The following is a 24,367-nucleotide window of genomic DNA, read 5'->3' on the forward strand; positions in this document are numbered from 1 at the left end:
CAAAGAGACTCTCATGCCTCTAGGCTCTGAAATCCTAGGTTCAATGCCCCTGCACCACCATAAGCCAGAGCCAATCAGTGCTCTGGTTAAAAAAAAAAAAAAAAAAAGCAAGCCTATCCCCAGGAGTAAGGGAGGCTGAGTGACAATGGTTCCTTTGGCCCTGAGTAGCTACAGCAAAGGAGCATGAAACTAATAAAGTCACTCACTTGGTGGCCAAGGCTCTGAGCTACCATGGACAACATCTGTTGTCAAAGGGGTTGAGTGAGTTCTTCCACATCCAGGAGAAATCCTGTGAAAATACTCACAGGCAGAAGAATCTGTCCAACAGTCACTGAGGAAGTCTCGTCTGACTGCACTTGTGGAATTTCACTCATCTCAGGGGGGTGTTTCCCTCTCTCCCCCCCGTTTCTTAGAGACTAGAAATTATAACATTTTTATAATAAGAATTGGGATAAGTTGCAAGAGTGGTGGGGGCAGAGACAGAAGGAAGGCAAAAGGAGAGAAGACATTCCATCTGAATTAGTTTCTCCTGATTATGAAAGCAATGCTTGTCACAAACACGGTTTGGATAACACAGAATAGAATAAAACAAGGGAGAAAAAGGTGCTGGAACATTCTATTCTGCCCTACAAACCATGAATTCTGTGGGATGTATTTCCTTCCAGTTTTCTTGCCAAGCATGCTATTTTCAAGTGGTTGTGATTAACAACCTTACAAAAGTTTTGGGTTCTTTTTTTCAATGAAATATTATAAAGTGACTGTCTTATGTTAAAACATTTCAAGCCAAAATGACAGCTCATCTTATAGATGTTGCCTAGTTATTTAATCACTCTAAAGTAGTTGGATGTTGAATTATTTTTTTTCCTTTCCTTTGTATGTTGTATTGTAATAAACCATGCCTTAAGGCATTCTTCCTTTCCTTTCTTTTCTGTTTTGTTACAGCACACTATGCTTTGAGACAAAGAGGAAATAAAATCTTGCCTTGGTCTGTGCGTGACACATTTTACCCCAGGAGGTAGTAAACATCAGAGGAGGTCAGGGTAGAATGGACATGAGGCTGTAAGTTGGCGATGACCAAACCATAAGGAACAGGACAAGCCCAGGGCCATCAGGTGAAAACAGACCCATGGGTTAGTAAAAGACCAAAGTAAAAAGCTGTAAAATGGATTATTCATGAGTCAAAGATAGTTCTCCCCATGGTACCCAATCCACACCTCTACTCACCAGTCACACCCACAGTGGACACGGGGCCCACTCGCTGGCCACCATGCAGCCCATACAGGTGCATCTTGTACTTGCGCCCGGCATCCAGGCCCTGCACAGTGACCTCTCTCTCCTCGCCCCCGACACGCACCACCTGGGGCTGTCCATCCCTGTCCTTGTACTGGATGGTGAAGGAGTCAAAGTGGCCCTGGGGGACTGTCCAGGAGAGGCTCAGGGAGTCCTGGGAGGATTCTGTCACTGTCAGCTCCCCCAGGAGGGGCTCCACAGTGGGCTCTGGGGCCTCTGTGCTGGGTGGTTCTGTGGGGGTGGGGGTCTCTTCCACTGCATCTGAAAAGAGACACACACAGGGTGAGGCAGGGTGCTCAGAAGCCCATGTTGGAGCTGGGTGGTCTTGCTCAGCTGACATCTCACAAACATGCCCACAACTTCTGGGTCAGATGCAGGGGCCCCATCACAGCTCACAGAAGCCCCTCTCTACCCAGGATGACCCTCAGTCCTCAGGGAGACCCAGGCTGAGGCACAAAGACACCATGGCTCAGCCAGGACCAGAGGGGCCTCTTGCATCCCACTCACCCAGCACCAAACAGGTGATGCTCTGCTGGGCCCTTCCCTTGTGTTAGCTATTCAGAAACTCACTGAAGGGGGGAGAGCTGAGGCAGGTCCACCACAAGGAACAGGGCAAGCCCAGGGCCAATGGGACAAAGCAGAAAAGGGGACCCACGGGTTAGGAAAAGACCAAAGTAAAAAATAGTCAAATGGATTATTCGTGAGTTAAAGATAGTTCTCCCCATGATGCCCAATCTGTACCTCCACTCACCAGTCACGCCCACAGTGGACACGGGGCCCACTCGCTGGCCACCATGCAGCCCATACAGGTGCATCTTGTACTTGCGCCCAGCATCCAGGCCCCGCACAGTGACCTCTCTCTCCTCGCCCCCGACACGCACCACCTGGGGCTGTCCATCCCTGTCCTTGTACTGGATGGTGAAGGAGTCAAAGTGGCCCTGGGGGACTGTCCAGGAGAGGCTCAGGGAGTCCTGGGAGGATCCTGTCACTGTCAGCTCCCCCAGGAGGGGCTCCACAGGGGGGTCTGGGGCCTCTGTGCTGGGTGGTTCTGTGGGGGTGGGGGTCTCTTCCACTGCATCTGAAAAGAGACACACACAGGGTGAGGCAGGGTGCTCAGGAGATGTTCTCAGGTTCAGAGGGAGAGATGCAGAAGCAGGGGCTGGATGGTAGCACATCTAGGTGAGCTCAGATCTTACAATGTGTGAGGACCTGGGTTTGAGCCCCTGGTCCCCACCTTCAGGGGGAAAGCTTTGTGAGTGATGAAGCAGTGCTGCAGGTATCTCTCTGTCTCTCTCCTTCTCTATCTCCCACTACCCTCTCGATTACTGGCTGTCTCTAAGCAATAAATAAAGATAATTTTTTTAAAAGATGGAAAAACAGAGCCCTGCCTGGGCCCTGAAGGCACTAGAGAGAAACCCATGTTGAGGCTGGGTGGTCTTGCTTAGCTGGCCTCTCACAAACATGCCCACAAATTCTGGGTCAGATGCAAGGACCCTATCACAGCTCACAGAGGCCCTACTCTACTCAGGACGACCCCTCAGTCCTCAGGGAGACCCAGGCTGAGGCACAAAGACACCATGGCTCAGCCAGGACCAGAGGGGCCTCTTGCATCCCACTCACTCAGCACCAAATAGGTGATGCTCTGCTGGGCCCCACCCTTGTGTTAGCTATTCAGAAACTCACTGAAGGGGAGAGAGCTGAGGCCGGTCCTAACCCCCACCATGTACTGCTGGCAGGGATGCACTGGTCAGTTCTGTGCGGGTAGGGTCTCATCTTTGAGTTCTCATCTTTGAGACAGGAGCACTCACCTGTCACCCCAAAGGCAGAGATGGGCCCCACACGCTGGCCATTGTGGAAGCCATACAGGTTCACCTTGTACTTGTGATCTGGCTCCAGGCCTGAGATGGTGACCCAGTCCTGGGTCCCTGGCACCCGCACCACCTTGGGCTGCCCATCTCCATTCTTGTACTGGACCAGGAAGCGGTCAAAGTGACCCTGGGGCACTGTCCAGGAGAGGCTCAGGGAGTCCTGGGAGGATCCTGTCACTGTCAGCTCACCCAGGAGGGGCTCCTCAGGGGACTCTGGTGCCTCTGTGCTGGGTGGTTCAGTGGGAGTCACCTCTGTCTCTGTGGGGGTCTTTTCCTCTGTGGCTGAAAGGACAGAAACACACACTGTGAGGCAGGGAACCTAGGAGATGTACTCAGGTAGAGAGAAAGATGGAGAAGCAGGGCCCTGCCTGGGCCCTGAGATCAATGGAGAGAAGCCCATGTTGGGGGCAGGGTGGTCCTACCCAGCTGCCATCTCACAATTACGCCCAGAATCTTTGGATGAACTGTGGAGGCCCCAGCACAGCCAGAAGCATAGGTCATAGAGGCTCTCTCTGCCCAGGAGGGCCCCTCAATCTCTTCCCAGGAGGGAGCCTAATGGGAAGGCATGAAGGCACCTTGGCTCAGCTAGGACCAGAGGGGCCCATCACCAGAGACAGGGTGATCCTCTGCTGGGTCCCACCCTGGGGCTTCCATGTCCACTCACCTGTCACCCCAGTGGCAGAGATGGGCCCCACACGCTGGCCATTGTGGAAGCCATACAGGTTCACCTTGTACTTGTGATCTGGCTCCAGGCCTGAGATGGTGACCCAGTCCTGGGTCCCTGGCACCCGCACCACCTTGGGCTGCCCGTCTCCATTCTTGTACTGGACCAGGAAGCGGTCAAACTGGCCCTGGGGCACTGTCCAGGAGAGGCTCAGGGAGTCCTGGGAGGATCCTGTCACTGTCAGCTCCCCCAGGAGGGGCTCCTCAGAGGGCTCTGGGGCCTCAGTGCTGAGTGGTTCTGTAAGGGTGGGGGTCTCTTCCACTGCATCTGAAATGACCGATACACACAAGGTAAGGCAGGGACACCAGAAGAGAACTTCAGGTGCTGAGGGAAAGATGGAGGAGCAGGGCCATCTTGGGTATTGGTGGTCTTGGTTGCTGGCATCTCACAACCATTCTCAGCACCTCTGAGTCAGCTGTGGGGGTGCCATCACAATCACCACACAGCTCACTGAAGTCCTTCTCTGCCCAGGAGGACCCCTCAGTCCTCAGGGAGCTCCATAGAACATAGAGGACCATAGAGGCCTTCTGTACCCCACTCACCCATCACCAGAGGTAGGGTGATCCTCTGCTGGGTCCCACCCTGGGGTTCCCCTGCCTACTCACCTGTCACCCCAATGGCAGAGATGGGCCCCACACGCTGGCCATTGTGGAAGCCATACAGGTTCACCTTGTACTTGTGATCTGGCTCCAGGCCTGAGATGGTGACCCAGTCCTGGGTCCCTGGCACCCGCACCACCTTGGGCTGCCCGTCTCCATTCTTGTACTGGACCAGGAAGCGGTCAAAGTGGCCCTGGGGGACTGTCCAGGAGAGGCTCAGGGAGTCCTGGGAGGATCCTGTCACTGTCAGCTCCCCTAGGTGAGGCTTAAAGGGAGGCTCAGGGGTAGTAGTAGGTCCATCTGTTGGGAATGGAGTCATTTCTTCATCCTTTCCTGGAGTTGGATCAGGAGACAATAAAATATGCATGGACATCACTGTTATATTCCCTTCCAGCAGAGAATTCTGGAAATTCTCCTTGAAACACCAGTGCCCTGCTGCTCTGGTTCTAGATCCACAGGGTTGGGACATCACTACCCTAGACTGAATGCTTGTTTACAGGGGACACAGAACACGCTGAGACAAGACCATGTGGTAATACTAGACTCCTAAAATGCCTGAATATACCATACACTAAGCCCTTAGGGACAAAACTATCATCACTGAACACAACAGACGAACTGCTTTAGCATGTAGTTACTCAGGATCAGGCATTTAACCTGACGCTGTTGACTGGCTACGGAAGAAGGGCAAACGCTAGAAGAAGAAGAAGGCATTTAATTTCTGCATTTTCCTGAATACCTTCCCTTATTAGAAGGCTTTTTTGAGCATTGTAAGAAACCAGCCAGGTTCTCCATCTTTATAATCAGGTCATTAGCAGACCTTGTATTGGTTCTGCTAACAGGATGGAGATGATCAGCCATTCCCCTTGATGGGCTTGTTTGGTGTCTGTGGTGTCATTCACTTTGCTTTCAGTGGTTTCTTTCATGTGTTCTGTTCTGTGTAAGGGTTTATGCTGACTTAATAGTTGAATCATGAAATCATTGTGTCCACAGTCTGTTCTCTTTGGGAATTGATAAGCAACTAAGGGGTAATAGCTACAAAGGAGCTTAACACAAGAAACAAATAGCCATGTGAGGGAGCAATGCATGAAGGGAAAGAGTCTTGTTTAAGTTTTACACTTGGGGGTAGGGTGGTGGCACCTGGCTGAGCACACACATTACTATGTGCAAGGATGTAGGTTCGCGCCCTCACTCCTTGTCTGCCTAGAGAAAGCTTCACAAACAATAAAGCAGGTTTATAGGTGTCTGCCTTTCTCTCTCCCTCTCTATCTTCCCCTCCCCTCTCAATTTCTCCCCATCCTATCAAATAAAGAAAGAAAGAAGTCTTTAAACTTGAACACTATTAATGTTCCATGTAAGCAATGGTATCCATATAACAGAATCTAGTTCTAACTTAGAATTAGTTTGTATCAATGAGGGGCATGAGGAGCACGTCCAATTCCTGCTCCCTTCTGAAATCTATAATGACTATGGGAATTTACCCAATGGGGCTTCTGGAACCAACTGCCTCTCTCAGAATGGGGTAGCTGTAATTATTAGTTGTTGTGTGTGAGCTCAGTTACTCATGTTCACTCTACAGAACAGGTATACAGAAAGAAGTAAAAGTAATTGCTTACAGATGAGGGGAGGGAGGCACAGAGAGGTTTATTGACTCCCTAGGGGTCACACAGCTTGAATGGTCTGAGGCTAGGGTCTCTTTGGTGCCTTGATTCATGTAGAAAAGGTAAGAGAGCTTAGAGTGACACTAAAGGCTTGTTGTGAAGAAAAGAGCAGAGCCACTCTCAGGATCTGGGAAGCTTGGTTTAGGGAGAGTGGGGAAACTGTAAACCTGGACACTAATAACAAATGGAACTGAGTCCAGCTCCAGACAAGGTCCATTATCCTGCACACTCACCAGTCACACCCACAGTGGAGATGGGGCCCTCTCGCTGGTCACCATGGAAGCCATACAGGTTCATCTTGTACTTGTGATCTGGCTCCAGGCCTGAGATGGTGACCCAGTCCTGGGTCCCTGGCACCCGCAACACCTTGGGCTGCCCGTCTCCATTCTTGTACTGGACCAGGAAGTGGTCAAACTGGCCCTGGGGGACTGTCCAGGAGAGGCTCAGGGAGTCCTGGGAGGATCCTGTCACTGTCAGCTCCCCCAGGAGGGGCTTCACTGGAGGGCTGGTGGGTTCACCTTCAGGTTCTGAGAAGAGAAGCAGATAGAAGCTTTCCTGTTGCTGGAAGGAATTGCCAAGACTCAAGCTTCCCTGGAGACCGGCCAGAAAGTGGGGCAACTTGGGATCTAAGTTAAGATCCATTTCTGCTTATGATCATCAGTCTTTTTGGAGCTTTCTTCTGGTCAGACATACCAAGTAGCCTCTTGCCTCAGGGACTTTGCACTGAGTATTCCTTCCACCTGAATGCTCTTATCCCAGATGTCGTCATGCCTCATGTCTACATTTCATTTATGGCTTTGTTTGAATGCCACTTTCTTTTTGGGACCCTTTCTGACTACCCTCTTTAAAATTCCAGTCCTCCCAACTGCAAACTCTCCTCCTGATTTGAACCTAATTATAGCAACAAATTCCAAAACAGTGATTATGAGACACTCAGGAAACTGTAGCACTTTCTATAGTTTCTACAGGAAGCTATTAGGTAATTATTGTCCCTTTTCAAATGTACAATAATTACATTGTTGTTGTTTTAAAATGGTCTTTTTATAAAGAGCAAAAATTTTAAGTGTGTAGTGACAGAATATAAACTATCTGGGGTAAGTTTAAAATCATTGCAGATGGACCAGGTGATTGCACAACTCTGCAGAAATAACTAATAAATTATATACTTTGAGTTGGTGAACCTTATGGTATGTAAATTATACCTTAGCACAGCTGTTCATAAAGAAAATGCTTCTAGTGCAGGAAAGAAGAAAATGCATGGGGTGTAGAGGAGCCAGACTCACCAGGAGTTGATATTTGGTTGGAGTAGGGATATGGATACCTGAGAGTTCATTATACTATTCCTTGTATTTATGTACATGTTTGCCATTTATCTAATAAACATTGGTAGGATTAATTAATACCTTGTGGCATTTGTCCCAGTCTCCAAAATAGTATTTCCCTCCATTTTCCAGGCAAAGAGATCCAAAAAAGGATTGAGGGTATTACTGCCTCAAAGACCACAACCCTCAAGCACTTCTCTCAGACAGATCTGGCAATTCCCTAGGACTTCCTCTACCTGCTCCCAGAAGGTGCCTGCCCTTACTTGCTAAGCAAACAGTAGGTAAATTAGAAGATTTGAAGATTTTAGCTTCTTGGATCTCCAAGGGAGGAGACTTTGGAAGTTCCACTAATGACATCCTTCCTGGACCCAAACCTAATGACCATTTAGCTTCCACTCACCAGTCACGCCCACAGTGGACACGGGGCCCACTCGCTGACCACCATGCAGCCCATACAGGTGCATCTTGTACTTGCGCCCAGCATCCAGGCCCCGCACAGTGACCTCTCTCTCCTCGCCCCTGACACGCACCACCTGGGGCTGTCCATCCTTGTCCTTGTACTGGATGGTGAAGGAGTCAAAGTGGCCCTGGGGGACTGTCCAGGAGAGGCTCAGGGAGTCCTGAGAGGATCCTGATACCGTCAGCTCCCCCAGGAGAGGCTCCTCAGGGGGCTCTGGGGCCTCTGTGCTGGGTGGTTCTGTGGGGATGGGAGTCTCTTCGACTGCATCTGAAAAGAGACACACACAGGGTGAGGCAGGGTGCTCAGGAGATGTTCTCAGATTCTGAGGGAGAGATAGAGAAGCATTGTGGATAGTGGAGAGAAGCCCATTTTGGGGCTGGGTGGTCCTGCTCAGCTAGTATTTCACAAACATGCCCAGAACCTTTGGGTCAGATGTAGGAGATCCAGTGCTAGCCTAGCTCACAGAAGCCATTCTCTACCCAGGAGGGCTCCTCAATTCTCAGGGAGCCCAATGGGAAGGCAGAAAGTCACCATGGTCCAGCCAGGGACAAAGGGGCTAATCACCAGATACAAAGTGAGCCTCTGTTGTGTCCTACCTGGGGGTTCCCCTGTCCACTTACCTGTCACCCCAACAGCAGAGATGGGCCCCACACGCTGGTCACTATAGAAGCCATACAGATTCACCTTGTACTTGTGATCTGGCTCCAGGCCTGAGATAGTGACCCAGTTCTGGTGCCCTGGCACCTGCACAATCTTGGGCTGTTCATCCCCATTCTTGTACTGGATCACAAAGGAGTCAAAATGGCCCTCAGGGATGGTCCAGGAGAGACTCAGGGAATCCTGGGAGGATCCTGTTACTGTCAGCTCCCCCAGAAGGGGCTTGAAGGGAGGCTCAGAGGAAATGGTGGGAGGTTCAGAAGGTTCATCCTCTTCCTCTCTTAGCACTGGACAGAGAGATAGAGAGAGAGAGAGCCTGAGAGAGGGTAGGGTATTCGCAGGGAGCCTGTTGTCCTGTGTTCTCCAGCCCTTTTGGAAGGAAGCAAAGTTCCTCACTCACCTGTCAGAGCCTCCACCTGGGCAGGACCCACACGCTGCTGGCCATGGAAACCATACAAGTTCACCAAGTATCTGTGGTCTGACTCCAGGTCATAGAGAGTGATGTCTTTCTGGTCACCCCCTACAGTGAGGACTTCCTGTTTCCCAGTCTGGTCTATGAACTGAACCTCAAAGGAGTCAAATTCTCCCTCAGTCTCTATCCAGGAGAGATGCAAGGTATGTGGTGTGGCCTCTACCACTGTCAGCTCCCCCAGAAACACCTCAGGTGCTGGAGTATTTGAGGTCAAAGTCGTTGTTCCAATGTCTTCCCTGTGGCCTGGTTAAAGAGACAGACAAAGATGGGTAGCTATGACAAGACACACCCAGAAGAGGGAAGGAGGAGAAGGCAAGAAGTCAGCACTAAAAAGGAGCAGCTGTTTATATAAATAGGGTTGAATTTCAAAAAGTATTCTACTAAGTGCAAGGAGACAAACACAAGACTGTGCACTGTATGATTCTGCTGAATAAAGTGCCTAAAAAGATGAAGAATTAAAGAAAGTAACCCATGGCTGCCAGAGGCTGGGGTTGGGAGAAGTGACTGCTAGGGTCCTTTGGGGTGGAGGGAGATGTTTTCTTTTAATTGTCTGTTTTTATTGTCACCAAAGTTACTGCTAGGCCTCCATGCTTGCATGATGAAGCCACTGTTCCTAGTGCTTTTTTTTGTTTTTTGATAGAGACAGAGAGAAATTGAGAGGGGAGGAAGAAATAGAGAGGGAGAAAGAAAGACACCTGCAGACCTGCTTCACTGTTTATGAAGCTTCTCTCCTCCCACCCCCGCCCCCACTGCCAGCATATGAGGACCAGGGGTTTGAAACTGAGTCTTTGTGCATGGTAAACTGTACACTCAAACAGGTGTACCAATGCCTAGCATAGGTAGATGTTTTATTTATTTATTTATTTATTTACTTATTGCCTCTAATGTTACTGCTGGGCTTGTAACATCCACTCATCTTGGCGGCTATTTTTTTCCATTTTATATTGGATAGAACAGAGAAACTGAGAGGGGAGAGGAAGACAGAGAGGAAGAGAGACAGAGAGACACCTGTAGACCTGTTTCACTTCTTGTGAAGCAATCCCCCTGCAGGTGAAAAGCTGGGGGCTCAAACAGGGATCCTTTTGTGGGTCCTTGCACTTTACACTATGTGTACTTAACCCAGTGATCCACTGCCTGGCCTCCCTAGTAGAAATTTGTTTGTCTGTTTGTTTATTGTCTCCAGGGTTATCTCTGGGGCTCAGTGCCTGCACTACAAATCCACTGCTCCATTTTTCCCATTTTGTTGCCCTTGTTGTGGTTGTTATTCTTATTGTTGTTATAGCTGTTGTTGTTGTTGGATAGGACAGAGAGAAATGGAGAGAGGAGGAGAAGACAGAGAGGGGAGAGAAAGACAGACACCTGCTGACCTGCTTCACCACTTGTGAAGCGACCCCCCTGCAGGTGGGGAACTGGGGGCTCAAACCGGGATCCTTAATAAGGTCCTTAGGTTTTGCACCATGTGTGTTTAATCCCAGCCTCCTTGGTAGATGTTTTTATATCTCAATGTGGTAATTTCTTCATGACTTACAAATCTTCAACATCTCATTCTTTAAAATGGGAACACCGTACTGTGTGTAAATCATGCCTGATAAAGAAGACCCCTCCCCATGAAAGAATTCAGGAAGCTTGGTAATTAGATGGTTTGGCTCATCAAGGAAGATGTAAAAGGAAGGAGAGACAGTACATTGTAACAGCAGCCACACTCACCAGTCACAGCAGTGGTGGAGAGAGGTCCCACACGCTTGCCCTGATGCAGCCCATAAAGCAGCAGCTTGTACCTGCGGCCAGGGTCCAGGTCTGGCACTCTGACCTCCCTAAGGCTGCCCTCCACAGGCACAACCTGAGGCTGCCCATCCTTGTCCTTGTACTGGACTACAAAGGAGTCAAAATGGCCCTCAGTCACTGTCCATGAGAGATCCACAGAGTCTGGTGTCACACTGGTCACCTGCAGTTCCTCCCCCAGACGTGGTTTTGGGAGACGCTTTATTCCAGTATCATCCTGAGAGCCACGGTTCTCTGAAAAGGAGACACAGGCAGGAAATGGGTAAGGTATTTTTGGACAACTAAATGATTTCAAACGGCAAGATCAAGAAATTTGCAGATTCATATGTGCCAGTGATGGTGGTCAAGCCCCCAGGGCTGGACCTACAGGTTTGGAAAGCAGAAAGGACAGGGAGTTGGACTCCAGCCAGAAGGACAGAGGCCAAATGATAAGTTTGGTGGCAGCTGCACACATGACCACCTACCTCCCTGGCCACAAGTGATAGTTCTGTCCTGGCGACCTGTTGCCCCAGACTGACAAGACACCTGTCCCACAATGTCTCCAGGGGCAGAGCCTGGCCCTGCAAGGGATGCCCTCACCTGTGGTGCCATCAGCGGTGAGGGGGCCATAGCGCTTCTTGCCTAGCAGGCCATAGAGGAGGAATCTGTATTTGCGGTTGGCGTCCAAAGGGGTGATGGTGACTGAGCGCTCTTGGCCCTCCACAGGCACCAGCCGGGGCCCATCTCTGTCCTTGAACTGGACCACAAAGGAGTCGAAGTGGCCTTCAGGGACTGTCCAGGAGAGGTGCAGGGAGTCTGGTGTGGGATCTGTTACCCACAGCTCCCCAAGACGGGGTGTGGTTCCTGGGCTGGCAACTGACAAAAAGGAAAGGTTCTTGTGAGTACTTTTTTCCAAATTGACTCCTTGATTGCCTCCTGCTGGGATTGGAAAACCCAGAACAGCCCAGCTGACCAGCACTTCTTCCTCTGATTGATTCCATCATCCTCCCATGCCTGCCACCATCTCAAACTGGCCCATGCCTCTCTCTACCTAACCCACTGTGTAGGGTCTTTTTCTTTTTTTTTTTTTTTTTCCCTGACAGGACTTAAGTAGGACTTTATGCCTTACTTATACAACTAGCCCTGGTTGCATTTTTTTCTTTTTTTTTTCCAGGTAGAGGGTAAGAAACAGAGGGGGAAGGAGAGATAATACATCACCAATTCACTGCTCGTGAAGCTTCCCCTCTTCATGCTGTTCCCATGTGGTACCAGGGGCTCAAATCTAGGTCCTAGCACATGGTAAAGTGTATGCTCTTCCAGGTGAGCTGTCTCCCTACACGAGCATGCGTATTCTGTCCTGAAACATCTCTGACAACAGAGATATGCTAGCTTCTAGCTTCTTACTCTTCTTTCTATCTAGCTTATTCCTGACTGCTATGAGACTGTTTTTCTAATGGGATGCAGTTATCACAGACTTGATTTGTTTGTCCCTTGCACTAAGGTGTTCACTCTTTGTCATCTGTCTGGCCCCTGGGAAACCTGAGAGACCTGGGGACATCAGAGGTGACACAAGATCCCTTAAAAGGGCAGAAATGAGGTAGGGGAAGCAGGATGTTATGGTGAAGGTGATTCTCTTAGGACCTGGGGTGTGGGGGCTGCCAGTATAGGGAGAGCAGCAGAAGGGTAACTCAGCCAGGGAGAGGATCTGGTGCCTGCCCAAGGAGCCATCCTGAGGCATGAGAAGGAGCTGGCCTGCTGCCTTTCTGGACAGCTAGGATGCTGACGGCATTGTTATTGCGATAGTTTTCTGGCAACTGGGAGTCCCCGGGGGCAGGGGAGGGCCAGGACTGAACACTTCTGAGCTCCAGTGGCACAAATGGTTAGTGTGCGGTACTTATACAGGAAAGGGCTACTTCTGAGCTTGGTCCAATTGGGCCTGTTCAGGTAGCCAACCCTAGGCTTCTGTGGTCCCAGTTTAAGAGGCTCCAAGAGGAGGGTGGAGGAGAAAAGGAATCTTTTAGAGAGTGAATATGGGACCTGATGGTCCTGAGCCAGTAGGGGATGGAACTGAGTGAGAGTCAGGGAGGAGATGGCAAGATTCTCAAGAAGAGATGGTTACACAAAGCTAAAGACCCAGTGGACTGGGAGGTGGTGCAGTGGATAAAGTGTTGTATTCTCAAGCATGAGGTACTGACTTCGATTCCTGGCAGCACATGGGCCAAAGTGATGTCTAGTTCTCTCTCTCTCTCTCTGTGCCTATCCCTATATCATTAATAAAAAGAAATCTAAAGACCCAGAGAGGCAGGAAGGGTTCCTGGCTCCCAGTAACCTCAGTTCTTTATGCTCTATCTCCCAGAAAGGGGCCCAACAGGATTCCCCTATTCAACAGGAACAGATATTATGAGAAGAGAGGAAAAGTCAGTAGGGGGAGCAGATCCAAGTGCTGGCCCTGATTTCTTGGTTCTCATTCTCCTTGGAGGGATATGCAGTAATGCTAATTTCCAAATGAAACAGAAAAAGCAAACTAAAAGAAGAGCTGGCAGGGGGAGAGGAGAGCAGGCGCCTGTGAGAAGGGCAAGGAACCTGGGACCCCAGGCCTGGCAGGGTGAAGGTCCTTACCTGTCTTTGCCTCCACTGAAAGTGGGCTGCTTCTTTTCCCATCTTTAATTCCAAATAGCAAAAACTTGTATTTCTTATTGGGTTCCAGGCCCGGGATGGTGGCCTCACGCTGGTCTGCAGCCATTGGCACTACCTGGGGCTGCCCATCCTTGTCCTTGTACTGGACCACGAAGGAGTCAAATTCACCTCCCGGGACTGTCCATAAGAGGCCCACAGAGTCCGGGGTCACGTCAGTCACGGTCAGGTCCCCCAGTTGTGGCTCCTGTGGTGGCTCAGTAGCTGGGACTGTGGGGAGAGGAGCTGGGGAGACAAAGGCCATGGCTGAGATTTCTGGTAGGGACTCCCCTTCAGAGCCTCTAGGGTGCCTGAACTGAGAGAAGGAGCAGTTACATTTTTGTATTCATTGACCTCTGACGGATAGGTAGCCGTTCCTTTAAAGAAGAATACAGAAAACTAACTATAGAAGTACTAGCAATACTTGTGCCTGTCACCAACAGGACTCACATATGTGAAGTCATCCTAAAATGACTGCAGAAACTTCAAAGGGTCATTTACACTCATCACTGCTTCTAAACATAGGCAAGCAGGTTATTCCAAATACCACTAAATCTTGTCACTTAATGAACTAATTAATAAAGAAGTCCTTGTGTTACTAAGTCATAAACCTGAATTAATATACTATGATAACTGTATAGCCATAGAATTCATTTTCTTTGTAAACCTAAATATTTATTTTATAGACTTTAAAACATTTCCCTGAAAGGGGTCCAAGAGTTTTATCAGATACCATGGCACAAAAATGGTGGAAAACTGTCCAGGGAACCATGAGGGGCAGGAAGGAAGTGGGAATCAAGTGTAAGGGTCACCTCCCAGAGGGAGGAAGACTCTGGTACTGCCAGAAGAAATGCAGCTTAGACCTGGGAACAGAGGGTCTTTGAGAGATTCAAGGATATATATCTTTTGACCGCTATTAAAAAAAAAAAAAAAAAAGACATCAGGGGGAAGTGGCTGTCATGTCCAAGTCACAGCAGGGTTGTAAAGAGAAAGGGAGGAAACAGCTGCAGACAATCAAGGAGAGAGAAACAGAGAAAGACTGTGGCTGGATTTAGTCAGCTGGGAGGAAGACAAAGAGGGGGAAAGGGAAAGGACTAAAGATGGAAGAGGGGGGAAGGGAAAGAAGTAAAGATGAGGCTGAGGACTGAGAAGGCTCCATCTCAGAGGAGGAGTCAAGAGATGAGGGAAGAGATTAAGATGTCTATGACCTCAGGAAGGATCTGTGGAGGTCACTGAGGCAAGATTTGAGAAAGGGGTTGTGGGGTGAGGGAACTCTTGAGCTGGAACTGCTAGGGAAATCTTAGGGCTGCAGGGGCTTGGTACCCTGGTGACCTGGCTTCAGTCCCATAGCACTGACTGAATCTACTAGGGTGGCCTCAAGACTGGCCTTTTGTCTTTGGTTTTTGCATAGAAGGCAAGGGGAAGGGAAAAACACCTGAGAAGGAAATAATTATTATGGGATAGATAGATGTAGGTGAGGCTTTAGAAAGAATAAAGAACACAAGGCCTGAGGGGTCAGGTAGGGGCGCACCTGGTTGAGCAAATGTTACAATGCTCAAGGACCAAGGTTCAAGGCCCTGGTCCCCACCTGCAGGGGGAAAGCTTTGCAAGTGGTGAAGCAGGATTGCAGGTGTCTCTCTTTCTCTCTCCCTCTCTATTTCCCTTTTCCCTCTCGATTTCTGACTGTCTCTACCTAATAAAGATAATTAAAAATTTTTTTTAAAAAAAGAAGGAAAGCCATAGAAATAAAAAGGCACCTGAAGAACAGAACCAATAGAAAATTTAAGCAGATCATTGAAAAATTCATTCCAGGTAAAGACAGGTTGGGATAAAAGTCAGATAGAGAGCAGGGGAAACAGCACAATTATTATGCAAAAAGTCTCTCATGCTTGATACTCCAGGGCCCCTGGTTCAATCCCCAGCACCATCATAAACTAGAACTGAACAGTGCCCTAGCTTAAAAAGAAAAAAAATCAGAAAGCAGATAGCAAGTTGTTATTTTTCTATAGTGGCCCCTGGTATCTTTGCTTGAGTTATGTCTTTTTTTTCTAACAAAATATGCATTGCCTGAAATTAGGACCTGCCCTCCCCCAATTCTTTGTGGAAAAGTAACATGATGAACCAGCACTATGGGGGCTACCACACCATGGCTCAATCAACAGCACTGCCTCACCTAACTCACTTACCTGTCATAGCGACCACGGAAAGGGGACCCACGCGCTGCCCACTCTGCAGCCCATACAAATTCATCTTGTATTTGCGTGCAGGCTCCAAGCCAGGTATAGTGACCTCGAGCTGGTCTTTGGACACTGGGACCATCTGGGGCTGCCCATCCTTGCCCTTGTACTGGACCACGAAAGAGTCAAACTTGCCCTCAGGGACTGTCCACGAGAGGCCTACGGAGCTGGGGGTCACGCTCGTCACTGTCAGCTGTCCTAGGCGTGGCTCCAGGGGGGGCGTAGTGACTGGAGAAGGCTCATCTTCTGATTGTGAAACAGAGAGATGGTTGTGAGGATATTAGGAAAAGCCCCTCTTCCTCTTGGTATTAATTATGCTTGTGGTTTGGGGCACCCTTGGGGAAGCTCTAAAGTAAAGCTGTGCTCACTGGCAGTATCTATCTGATCAGGCATGTTCACTGAGTCTCTCCCAGGATCTGGGCCTGTGCTCAAGGGGATGGGTGTCAGCCATCAGTGAGATTCTGGGAAAAGGTCTGAATTTCCATCTCTATGCCAATGCTTCCAAGTCCCCTTACCTCTGCCTAAACACCCCTTGCCCCTAGGTTTGTGTTTGTTCTGCATTGCCATAGGTGCTAAATCAATGTCCCAAGCTCAACAAGTTCAAAAGGGAGCTCAGGGGCTCCCCCACATATGCTCCCTTCACAGCTTCCTCTCCCACCTCCACAAAACGCCATTCTCAGAGTTATCCCTGGGTCCCCTCATATATCCGCATCTGGTCCTTGAGGAGGTCTTGTGGACCCTGCCTTCAGAAGTGAGCCCTCCTCATCAACTTTCCCAGCTCTCACAGGATTACAATTTTAGAACGTTTCCCTTTTTTTTTTTGCCTCCAAGGTTATTGCTGGGGCTTGGTGCCTGCACCATGAATCCACTGCTCCTGGAGACCATCCTTCCCCTTTGTTGCCCTTGTTGTTTATCGTTGCTGTTGTTGTTATTGTTATCATTGCTGTTGGATGGGACAGAGAGAGAAATGGAGAGAGGAGGGGAAGGCATAGAGGGGTAGAGATAGGTAGACACCTGCAGACCTGCTTCACCACTTGTGAAGCAACTCCCCTGTAGGTGGGGAGGTGGGGGCTCAAACCAGGATCCTTATGCCAGTCCTTGGGCTTCATGCCATGTGCGCTTGACCCACTGCACTACCGCCCAACCCCCTTTTAGAATGTTTCTAACCTTTTAGGAGAATAGAACAAATGCTACAAATGTTTATCTGGAACCAGAAAAGACCTAGAATTGCCAAAATAATCTTGAGAAGAAAGAACAGAACTGGAGGCATCACAATCCCAGATCTCAAACTGTATTATAGGGCCATTGTCATCAAAACTGCTTGGTACTGGAACATGAATAGACACACTGACCAGTGGAATAGAATTGAGAGCCCAGAAGTAAACCCCCACACCTATGGACATCTAATCTTTGGCAAAGGTGCCCAGACTACTAAATGGGGAAAGCAGAGTCTCTTCAACAAATGGTGTTGAAAACAATGGGTTGAAACATGCAGAAGAATGAAACTGAACCACTATAGTTCACCAAATACAAAAGTAAATTCCAAGTGGATCAAAGACTTGGATGTTAGACCACAAACTATCAGATACTTAGAGGAAAATACTGGCAGAACTCTCTTCCGCATAAATTTTAAAGACAACTTCAATGAAACGAATCCAATTACAAAAAAGACTAAGACAAGCATAAACCTATGGGACTACATCAAATTAAAAAGCTTCTGTACAGCAAAAGAAACCACTACACAAACCAAGAGACCCCCTCACAGAATGGGAGAAGATCTTTACATGCAATACATCAGGCAAGAGTATAATAACCAAAATATACAAAGAGCTCGTCAAACTCAACAACAAGAAAACAAATGACCCCATCCAAAAATGGGGAGAGGACATAGACAGAATATTCACCACAGAAGAGATCCAAAAGGCCGAGAAACACATGAAAAAATGCTCCAAGTCTTTGATTGGCAGAGAAATGCAAATAAAGACAACAATGAGATACTACTTCACTCCTGTGAGAATGTCATACATCAGAAAAGGTAACAGCAGCAAATGCTGGAGAGGGTGTGGGGTCAAAGGAACCCTCCTGCAATGCTGGTGGGAATGTAAATTGGTCCAACCTCTGTGGAGAGCAGTCTGAAGAACTCTCAGAAGGCTAGAAAAGGATCTACCCTATGATCCTGCAATTCCTCTCCTGGGGATATATCCTAAGGAACCCAACACATCCATCCAAAAAGATCTGTGTACACATATGTTCTTGGCAGCACAATTTGTAATAGCCAAAACCTGGAAGCAACCCAGGTGTCCAACAACAGATGAGTGGCTGAGCAAGTTGTGGTATTTATACACAATGGAATACTCTCATCTATTAAAAATGGTAACTTCACTGTTTTCAGTTAATCTCGGATGGAGCTTGAAAAATTCATGTTAAGTGAAATAAGTCAGAAACAGAAGGATGAATATGGGATGATCTCACACTCAGGCAGAAGTTGAAAAACAGATCAGAAGAGAAAACACAAGTAGAACCTGAACTGGAATTGGCATGTTGCACCAAAGTAAAAAAGACTCTGGGGTGGGTGGAGAGCAGAATACAGATCCAAGAAGGATGACAGAGGACCTAGTGGGGGTTGTATTGTTATATGGAAAACTGGGAAATGTTATGCATGTACAAACTATTATATTTACTGTTGAATGTAAAACATTAATTCCCCAATAAAGAAATAAAGAAAAAACAAGAAATTTTTAAAAAGAATGTTTCTAACCAGCTAATGTGCTTCTTTCTTCTCCTAGAAACAGCACAATGTACACTGTGTGCCAGGCAAAACCCCTTGGTTAGCTCAGCATGCTCTAATAGTGAGCATCATGCTCATTTCTTTGAAGGGCCACTTAACATTTCATCCAGAATGACATACATTTTAAAATATTCAGTATTTTGCCTGGAAGCAATCCAGGTATCCAACAATAGATGAGTGGATGAGAAAGTTGCAGTATATATACACACAATAGAATATTACTCAGCTATTAAAAATGGTGAATTCACCTTCTTCACCTCATCTTGGATGGAGCTTGAAGAAATCATGTTAAGTTAGATAAGTAAGTCAGAAACAAAAGGATGAATATGGGATGGTCTCACTCATAGACAAAAGTTAAAAAACAAGATCAAAAGGGAAAACACTAAGCAGAACTTGGACTGGAGTTGGTGTACTACATCAGAGTAAAAGACTCTGGGGGGGGTGGTTCAGGTCCTGGAACATGATGGTAGAGAAGGACCTAGTGGAGGTTGAATTGTTATGTGGAAAATTGGGAAATATTATGCATGTTCAAACTATTGTGTTTTACTGTCGAACATAAACCATTAATGCCCCAATAAATTAAAAATATATATATCCAGTATTTTCAACCTTGAAAATAGCACAGTGGCTAAAATACTGGACCAGTAAGCATGAGGTCCTGAGCTCAGTTCCCAGCATTGCATGTACCACCAGAGTGATGTATTGGTGTTCTCTCCCTCCTTCCCCACCCCATCCCCCACCCTTTCCTTCCCTCTCTCACCCTTCTCTCTTTCTCATGTTAACAAAAAATATATCCAGTATTTTATCACAGATACTCAGTGATTTCTCAACAGAAAGGCTACAGAAGAGGGTTGAAACAATCACTTGGGGTGGCGTCTCCTCTTCCAGATACCAGGGCTGATTGAAGTAAAGAAAGTTTAGAGCAGAAGGTTTTGGAAACTAAGTAAAACAAGTAATTTGAGGTTGAACTTATGGAAATATAGAAACCAGGCTCTGGAAACTTCGCTTTCTCCTCTTTCTAGTTGACAATCTTATTTCCTTATAGTAATACTTGCTTTGAAAAGGTAGATAACTGTCCAAGGATTACAAAGAAAAAAGATGCCCTTCACTGTGCTGAGTAGATCATAAGCCTGCATGAGACTTCATGCCGATGCTCCCAGGCTGGGTCCTCTGTGGTAGCTGAGGAAGCTTTGTCTCTGGGCCTGAGAGGGGGGCAGAATTGATGTTCTTGCTGAAAAATCACTCACAGTAATAGAGTTTCTAAGAACTTGGTGAAGAGGCCAGTGTCTCTACATTCTGGCCATCTAAGAAATGGAAGCAACCTGGGGACTGGAGAGATAGATAGTGGTTATGCAAGAAACTCTAATACCAGAGGTTGTGAACTCCCAGCTTCAATTTGAACATTACCATAAGCCAGAGCTGAGTAGTGCTCTGGTCTCTCTCATTTTGTCTTTCTCTCTTTTATTAAAAATAAACAAATATGGGAGTCAGGCGGTAGCGCAGCGGCTTAAGCCATGTGGCGCGCAAAGTGCAAGGACCAGCGGAAGAATCCCAGTTTGAGCCCCGGATCCCCACCTACAGGGGAGTCACTTCACAGGTGGTGAAGCAGGTCTGCAGGTCTCTATCTTTCTATCCCCCTCTCTCTTCCTCTATCTTTCTCTTCCCCTCCTCTCTCCTTTTCTCTCTGTCCTATCCAACGACGACAACAATAATAATTACAACAATAAAACAACATGGGCAACAAATGGGAATAAATAAATAAATAATAAAAATAAAAACAAACAAACAAATAAATAATTTAAATTGTAGGAAAAAATAGAGGAAGACGAGGAGGAGGAGCAGGAGGAGGAAGGAGAAATGGAACAAGCCAAAGGAGACAGAACAGACTCCAGAGCAAGAATAATTATTACGGGGGGCTGGGAGGTAGCGCAAGGGGTTAAGCATACATGGCGCAAAGTGCAAGGGCCGGCTTACAGACCCCAGTTCAAGCCCCCAACTCCCTACCTGCAGGGGGTTGCTTCACAAGTGGTGAAGCAGGTCTGCAGGTGTCTTTCTCTCCTCCTCTCTGTCTTCCCCTCCTCTCTCGATTTCTCTCTGTCCTACCCACAACAACAGCAGCTATGACAACAATAACTACTACAACTAGCACAACAACAAGGGCAACAAAATGGGAAAAATGGCCTCGAGGAGCAGTGGATGTGTAGTGCAGGCACTGAGCCCCAGTAATAACCCTGAAGGAAAAAAAAAAAAAGAATAATTATAAAAATAATTATTATGGAAAACTATGGTAAACTTACTTCTTGCTAGCCCCAATCCCTAGTTCTTTATGTTGACTAACTTATTTAATCTTCACTGCAGTTTTGTTAATTAGGTATGATTATCCTATTTTCAAGATGAGAAAACAGTTTAAAACTTGTTCACATGAACTTAGTTGGACTTAGTTCCTCGGAAATTGCTTTTCTATAGGTTTTCATCCCAAATAAAAGAGCCTCATGGTTCTAGGCAGCAAGAAGATTTAGGGTCACAGAGACACTGGTGCTACTTGATGGAGAAAACTGAGCCAGGTCTCTGCTTATACTCACCAGTCACACCCACAGTGGACGCAGGGCCCACTCGCTGGCCACCATGCAGCCCATACAGGTGCATCTTGTACTTGCGCCCGGCATCCAGGCCCTGCACAGTGACCTCTCTCTCCTCGCCCCCGACACGCACCACCTGGGGCTGTCCATCCCTGTCCTTGTACTGGATGGTGAAGGAGTCAAAGTGGCCCTGGGGGACTGTCCAGGACAGGCTCAGGGAGTCCTGGGAGGATCCTGTCACTGTCAGCTCCCCCAGGAGGGGCTCCACAGTGGGCTCTGGGGCCTCTGTGCTGGGTGGTTCTGTGGGGGTGGGGGTCTCTTCCACTGCATCTGAAAAGAGACACACACAGGGTGAGGCAGGGTGCTCAGAAGCCCATGTTGGAGCTGGGTGGTCTTGCTCAGCTGACATCTCACAAACATGCCCAAAACTTCTGGGTCAGATGCAGGGGCCCCATCACAGCTCACAGAAGCCCCTCTCTACCCAGGATGACCCTCAGTCCTCAGGGAGACCCAGGCTGAGGCACAAAGACACCATGGCTCAGCCAGGACCAGAGGGGCCTCTTGCATCCCACTCACCCAGCACCAGACAGGTGATGCTCTGCTGGGCCCCACCCTTGTGTTAGCTATTCAGAAACTCACTGAAGGGGAGAGAGCTGAGGCCGGTCCTAACCCCCACCATGTACTGCTGGCAGGGCTGCACTGGTCAGTTCTTTGTGGGTAGGGTCTCATCTTTGAAACAGGAGCACTCACCTGTCACCCCAAAGGCAGAGATGGGCCCCACACGCTGGCCATTGTGGAAGCCATACAGGTTCATCTTGTACTTGTGATCTGGCTCCAGGCCTGAGATGGTGACCCAGTCCTGGGTCCCTGGCACCCGCACCACCTTGGGCTGCCCGTCTCCATTCTTGTACTGGACCAGGAAGCGGTCAAAGTGGCCCTGGGGCACTGTCCAGGAGAGGCTCAGGGAGTCCTGGGAGGATCCTGTCACTGTCAGCTCCCCCAGGAGGGGCTCCTCAGGGGACTCTGGTGCCTCTGTGCTGGGTGGTTCAGTGGGAGTCACCTCTGTCTCTGTGGGGGTCTTTTCCTCTGTGGCTGAAAGGACAGAAACACACACTGTGAGGCAGGGAACCTAGGAGATGTACTCAGGTAGAGAGAAAGATGGAGAAGCAGGGCCCTGCCTGGGCCCTGAGATCAATGGAGAGAAGCCCATGTTGGGGGCAGGGTGGTCCTACCCAGCTGCCATCTCAAAATTACACCCAGAATCTTTGGATGAACTGTGGAGGCCCCAGCACAGCCAGAAGCATAGGTCATAGAGGCTCTCTCTGCCCAGGAGGGCCCCTCAATCTCTTCCCAGGAGGGAGCCTAATGGGAAGGCATGAAGGCACCTTGGCTCAGCTAGGACCAGAGGGGCCCATCACCAGAGACAGGGTGATCCTCTGCTGGGTCCCACTCTGGGGCTTCCATGTCCACTCACCTGTCACCCCAGTGGCAGAGATGGGCCCCACACGCTGGCCATTGTGGAAGCCATACAGGTTCACCTTGTACTTGTGATCTGGCTCCAGGCCTGAGATGGTGACCCAGTCCTGGGTCCCTGGCACCCGCACCACCTTGGGCTGCCCGTCTCCATTCTTGTACTGGACCAGGAAGCGGTCAAAGTGGCCCTGGGGCACTGTCCAGGAGAGGCTCAGGGAGTCCTGGGAGGATCCTGTCACTGTCAGCTCCCCCAGGAGGGGCTCCTCAGGGGACTCTGGTGCCTCTGTGCTGGGTGGTTCAGTGGGAGTCACCTCTGTCTCTGTGGGGGTCTTTTCCTCTGTGGCTGAAAGGACAGAAACACACACTGTGAGGCAGGGAACCTAGGAGATGTACTCAGGTAGAGAGAAAGATGGAGAAGCAGGGCCCTGCCTGGGCCCTGAGATCAATGGAGAGAAGCCCATGTTGGGGGCAGGGTGGTCCTACCCAGCTGCCATCTCACAATTACGCCCAGAATCTTTGGATGAACTGTGGAGGCCCCAGCACAGCCAGAAGCATAGGTCATAGAGGCTCTCTCTGCCCAGGAGGGCCCCTCAATCTCTTCCCAGGAGGGAGCCTAATGGGAAGGCATGAAGGCACCTTGGCTCAGCTAGGACCAGAGGGGCCCATCACCAGAGACAGGGTGATCCTCTGCTGGGTCCCACCCTGGGGCTTCCATGTCCACTTACCTGTCACCCCAGTGGCAGAGATGGGCCCCACACGCTGGCCATTGTGGAAGCCATACAGGTTCACCTTGTACTTGTGATCTGGCTCCAGGCCTGAGATGGTGACCCAGTCCTGGGTCCCTGGCACCCGCACCACCTTGGGCTGCCCGTCTCCATTCTTGTACTGGACCAGGAAGCGGTCAAAGTGGCCCTGGGGCACTGTCCAGGAGAGGCTCAGGGAGTCCTGGGAGGATCCTGTCACTGTCAGCTTCCCCAAGAGGGGCTCCTCAGGGGGCTCTGGAGCTTCAGTGCTAGGTGGTTCTGTGGGCGTCTCCATAACCTCCTGGGGGGCTGAGAGAAAAGATCCGGATAAATAAGGTTAAAGTAGTATATCAAAAAGATTGTTCATCATGACCAAGTGGGGTATCCCAGGCATGCAAGGTTGGTTTAATATACATAAATCAATCAATGTGATCCACCACATCAACAAAAGCAAGACCAAAAACCACATGGTCATATCAATAGATGCAGAGAAAGCCTTTGACAAAATACAACATCCCTTTAGGATCAAAATACTACAAAAAATGGGAATAGACGGAAAATTCCTCAAGATAGTGGAGTCTATATATACCAAACCTACAGCCAACATCATACTCAATGGTGAAAAACTGGAAGCATTTCCACTCAGATCAGGTACTAGACAGGGATGCCCACTATCACCATTACTATTCAACATAGTGTTGGAAATTCTTGCCATAGCAATCAGGCAGGAGCAAGGAATTAAAGGGATACAGATTGGAAGAGAAGAAGTCAAACTCTCCTTATTTTCAGATGACATGATAGTATAGATGGAAAAACCTAAGGAATCCAGCAAGAAGCTTTTGGAAATCATCAGGCAATACAGTAAGGTGTCAGGCTATAAAATTAACATTCAAAAGTCAGTGGCATTCCTCTATGCAAACACTAAGTTAGAAGAAATTGAAATCCAGAAATCAGTTCCTTTTACTATAGCAACAAAAACAATAAAATAACTAGGAGTAAACCTAACCAAAGAAGTGAAAGACTTGTATACTGAAAATTATGAGTCACTACTCAAAGAAAT

At 48.6% G+C, this 24,367-nt stretch overlaps 1 protein-coding gene across 22 annotated transcripts in view; it reads right to left on the reverse strand.

Annotated features, from left to right (window-relative positions):
• TNXB (tenascin XB) overlaps window positions 1-24,367 on the reverse strand; it is a 93,432-nt gene that overhangs the window by 14,635 nt on the left and 54,430 nt on the right. For 12 of the 22 annotated variants that reach the window (XM_060189508.1, XM_060189513.1, XM_060189509.1 and 9 more), the window contains 17 exons: window positions 23,290-23,616; window positions 22,566-22,907; window positions 21,842-22,183; window positions 21,095-21,421; window positions 15,674-15,970; window positions 13,434-13,733; window positions 11,415-11,690; window positions 10,761-11,069; window positions 8,982-9,296; window positions 8,545-8,868; window positions 7,865-8,191; window positions 6,376-6,669; window positions 4,488-4,814; window positions 3,823-4,149; window positions 3,099-3,440; window positions 2,042-2,368; window positions 1,225-1,551 (listed from right to left, as the gene is read on the reverse strand). In XM_060189508.1, the coding sequence (XP_060045491.1) occupies window positions 1,225-1,551; window positions 2,042-2,368; window positions 3,099-3,440; window positions 3,823-4,149; window positions 4,488-4,814; window positions 6,376-6,669; window positions 7,865-8,191; window positions 8,545-8,868; window positions 8,982-9,296; window positions 10,761-11,069; window positions 11,415-11,690; window positions 13,434-13,733; window positions 15,674-15,970; window positions 21,095-21,421; window positions 21,842-22,183; window positions 22,566-22,907; window positions 23,290-23,616 (5,430 nt within the window). The remainder of the gene's footprint in view (window positions 1-1,224; window positions 1,552-2,041; window positions 2,369-3,098; window positions 3,441-3,822; window positions 4,150-4,487; window positions 4,815-6,375; window positions 6,670-7,864; window positions 8,192-8,544; window positions 8,869-8,981; window positions 9,297-10,760; window positions 11,070-11,414; window positions 11,691-13,433; window positions 13,734-15,673; window positions 15,971-21,094; window positions 21,422-21,841; window positions 22,184-22,565; window positions 22,908-23,289; window positions 23,617-24,367) is intronic. The other 10 variants (XM_060189519.1, XM_060189523.1, XM_060189528.1 and 7 more) reach the window with 8 other exon arrangements.

This window comes from Erinaceus europaeus, chromosome 4 (genome assembly GCF_950295315.1).
Source record: "Erinaceus europaeus chromosome 4, mEriEur2.1, whole genome shotgun sequence".
In the NCBI taxonomy this organism is placed as follows: domain Eukaryota; kingdom Metazoa; phylum Chordata; class Mammalia; order Eulipotyphla; family Erinaceidae; genus Erinaceus; species Erinaceus europaeus.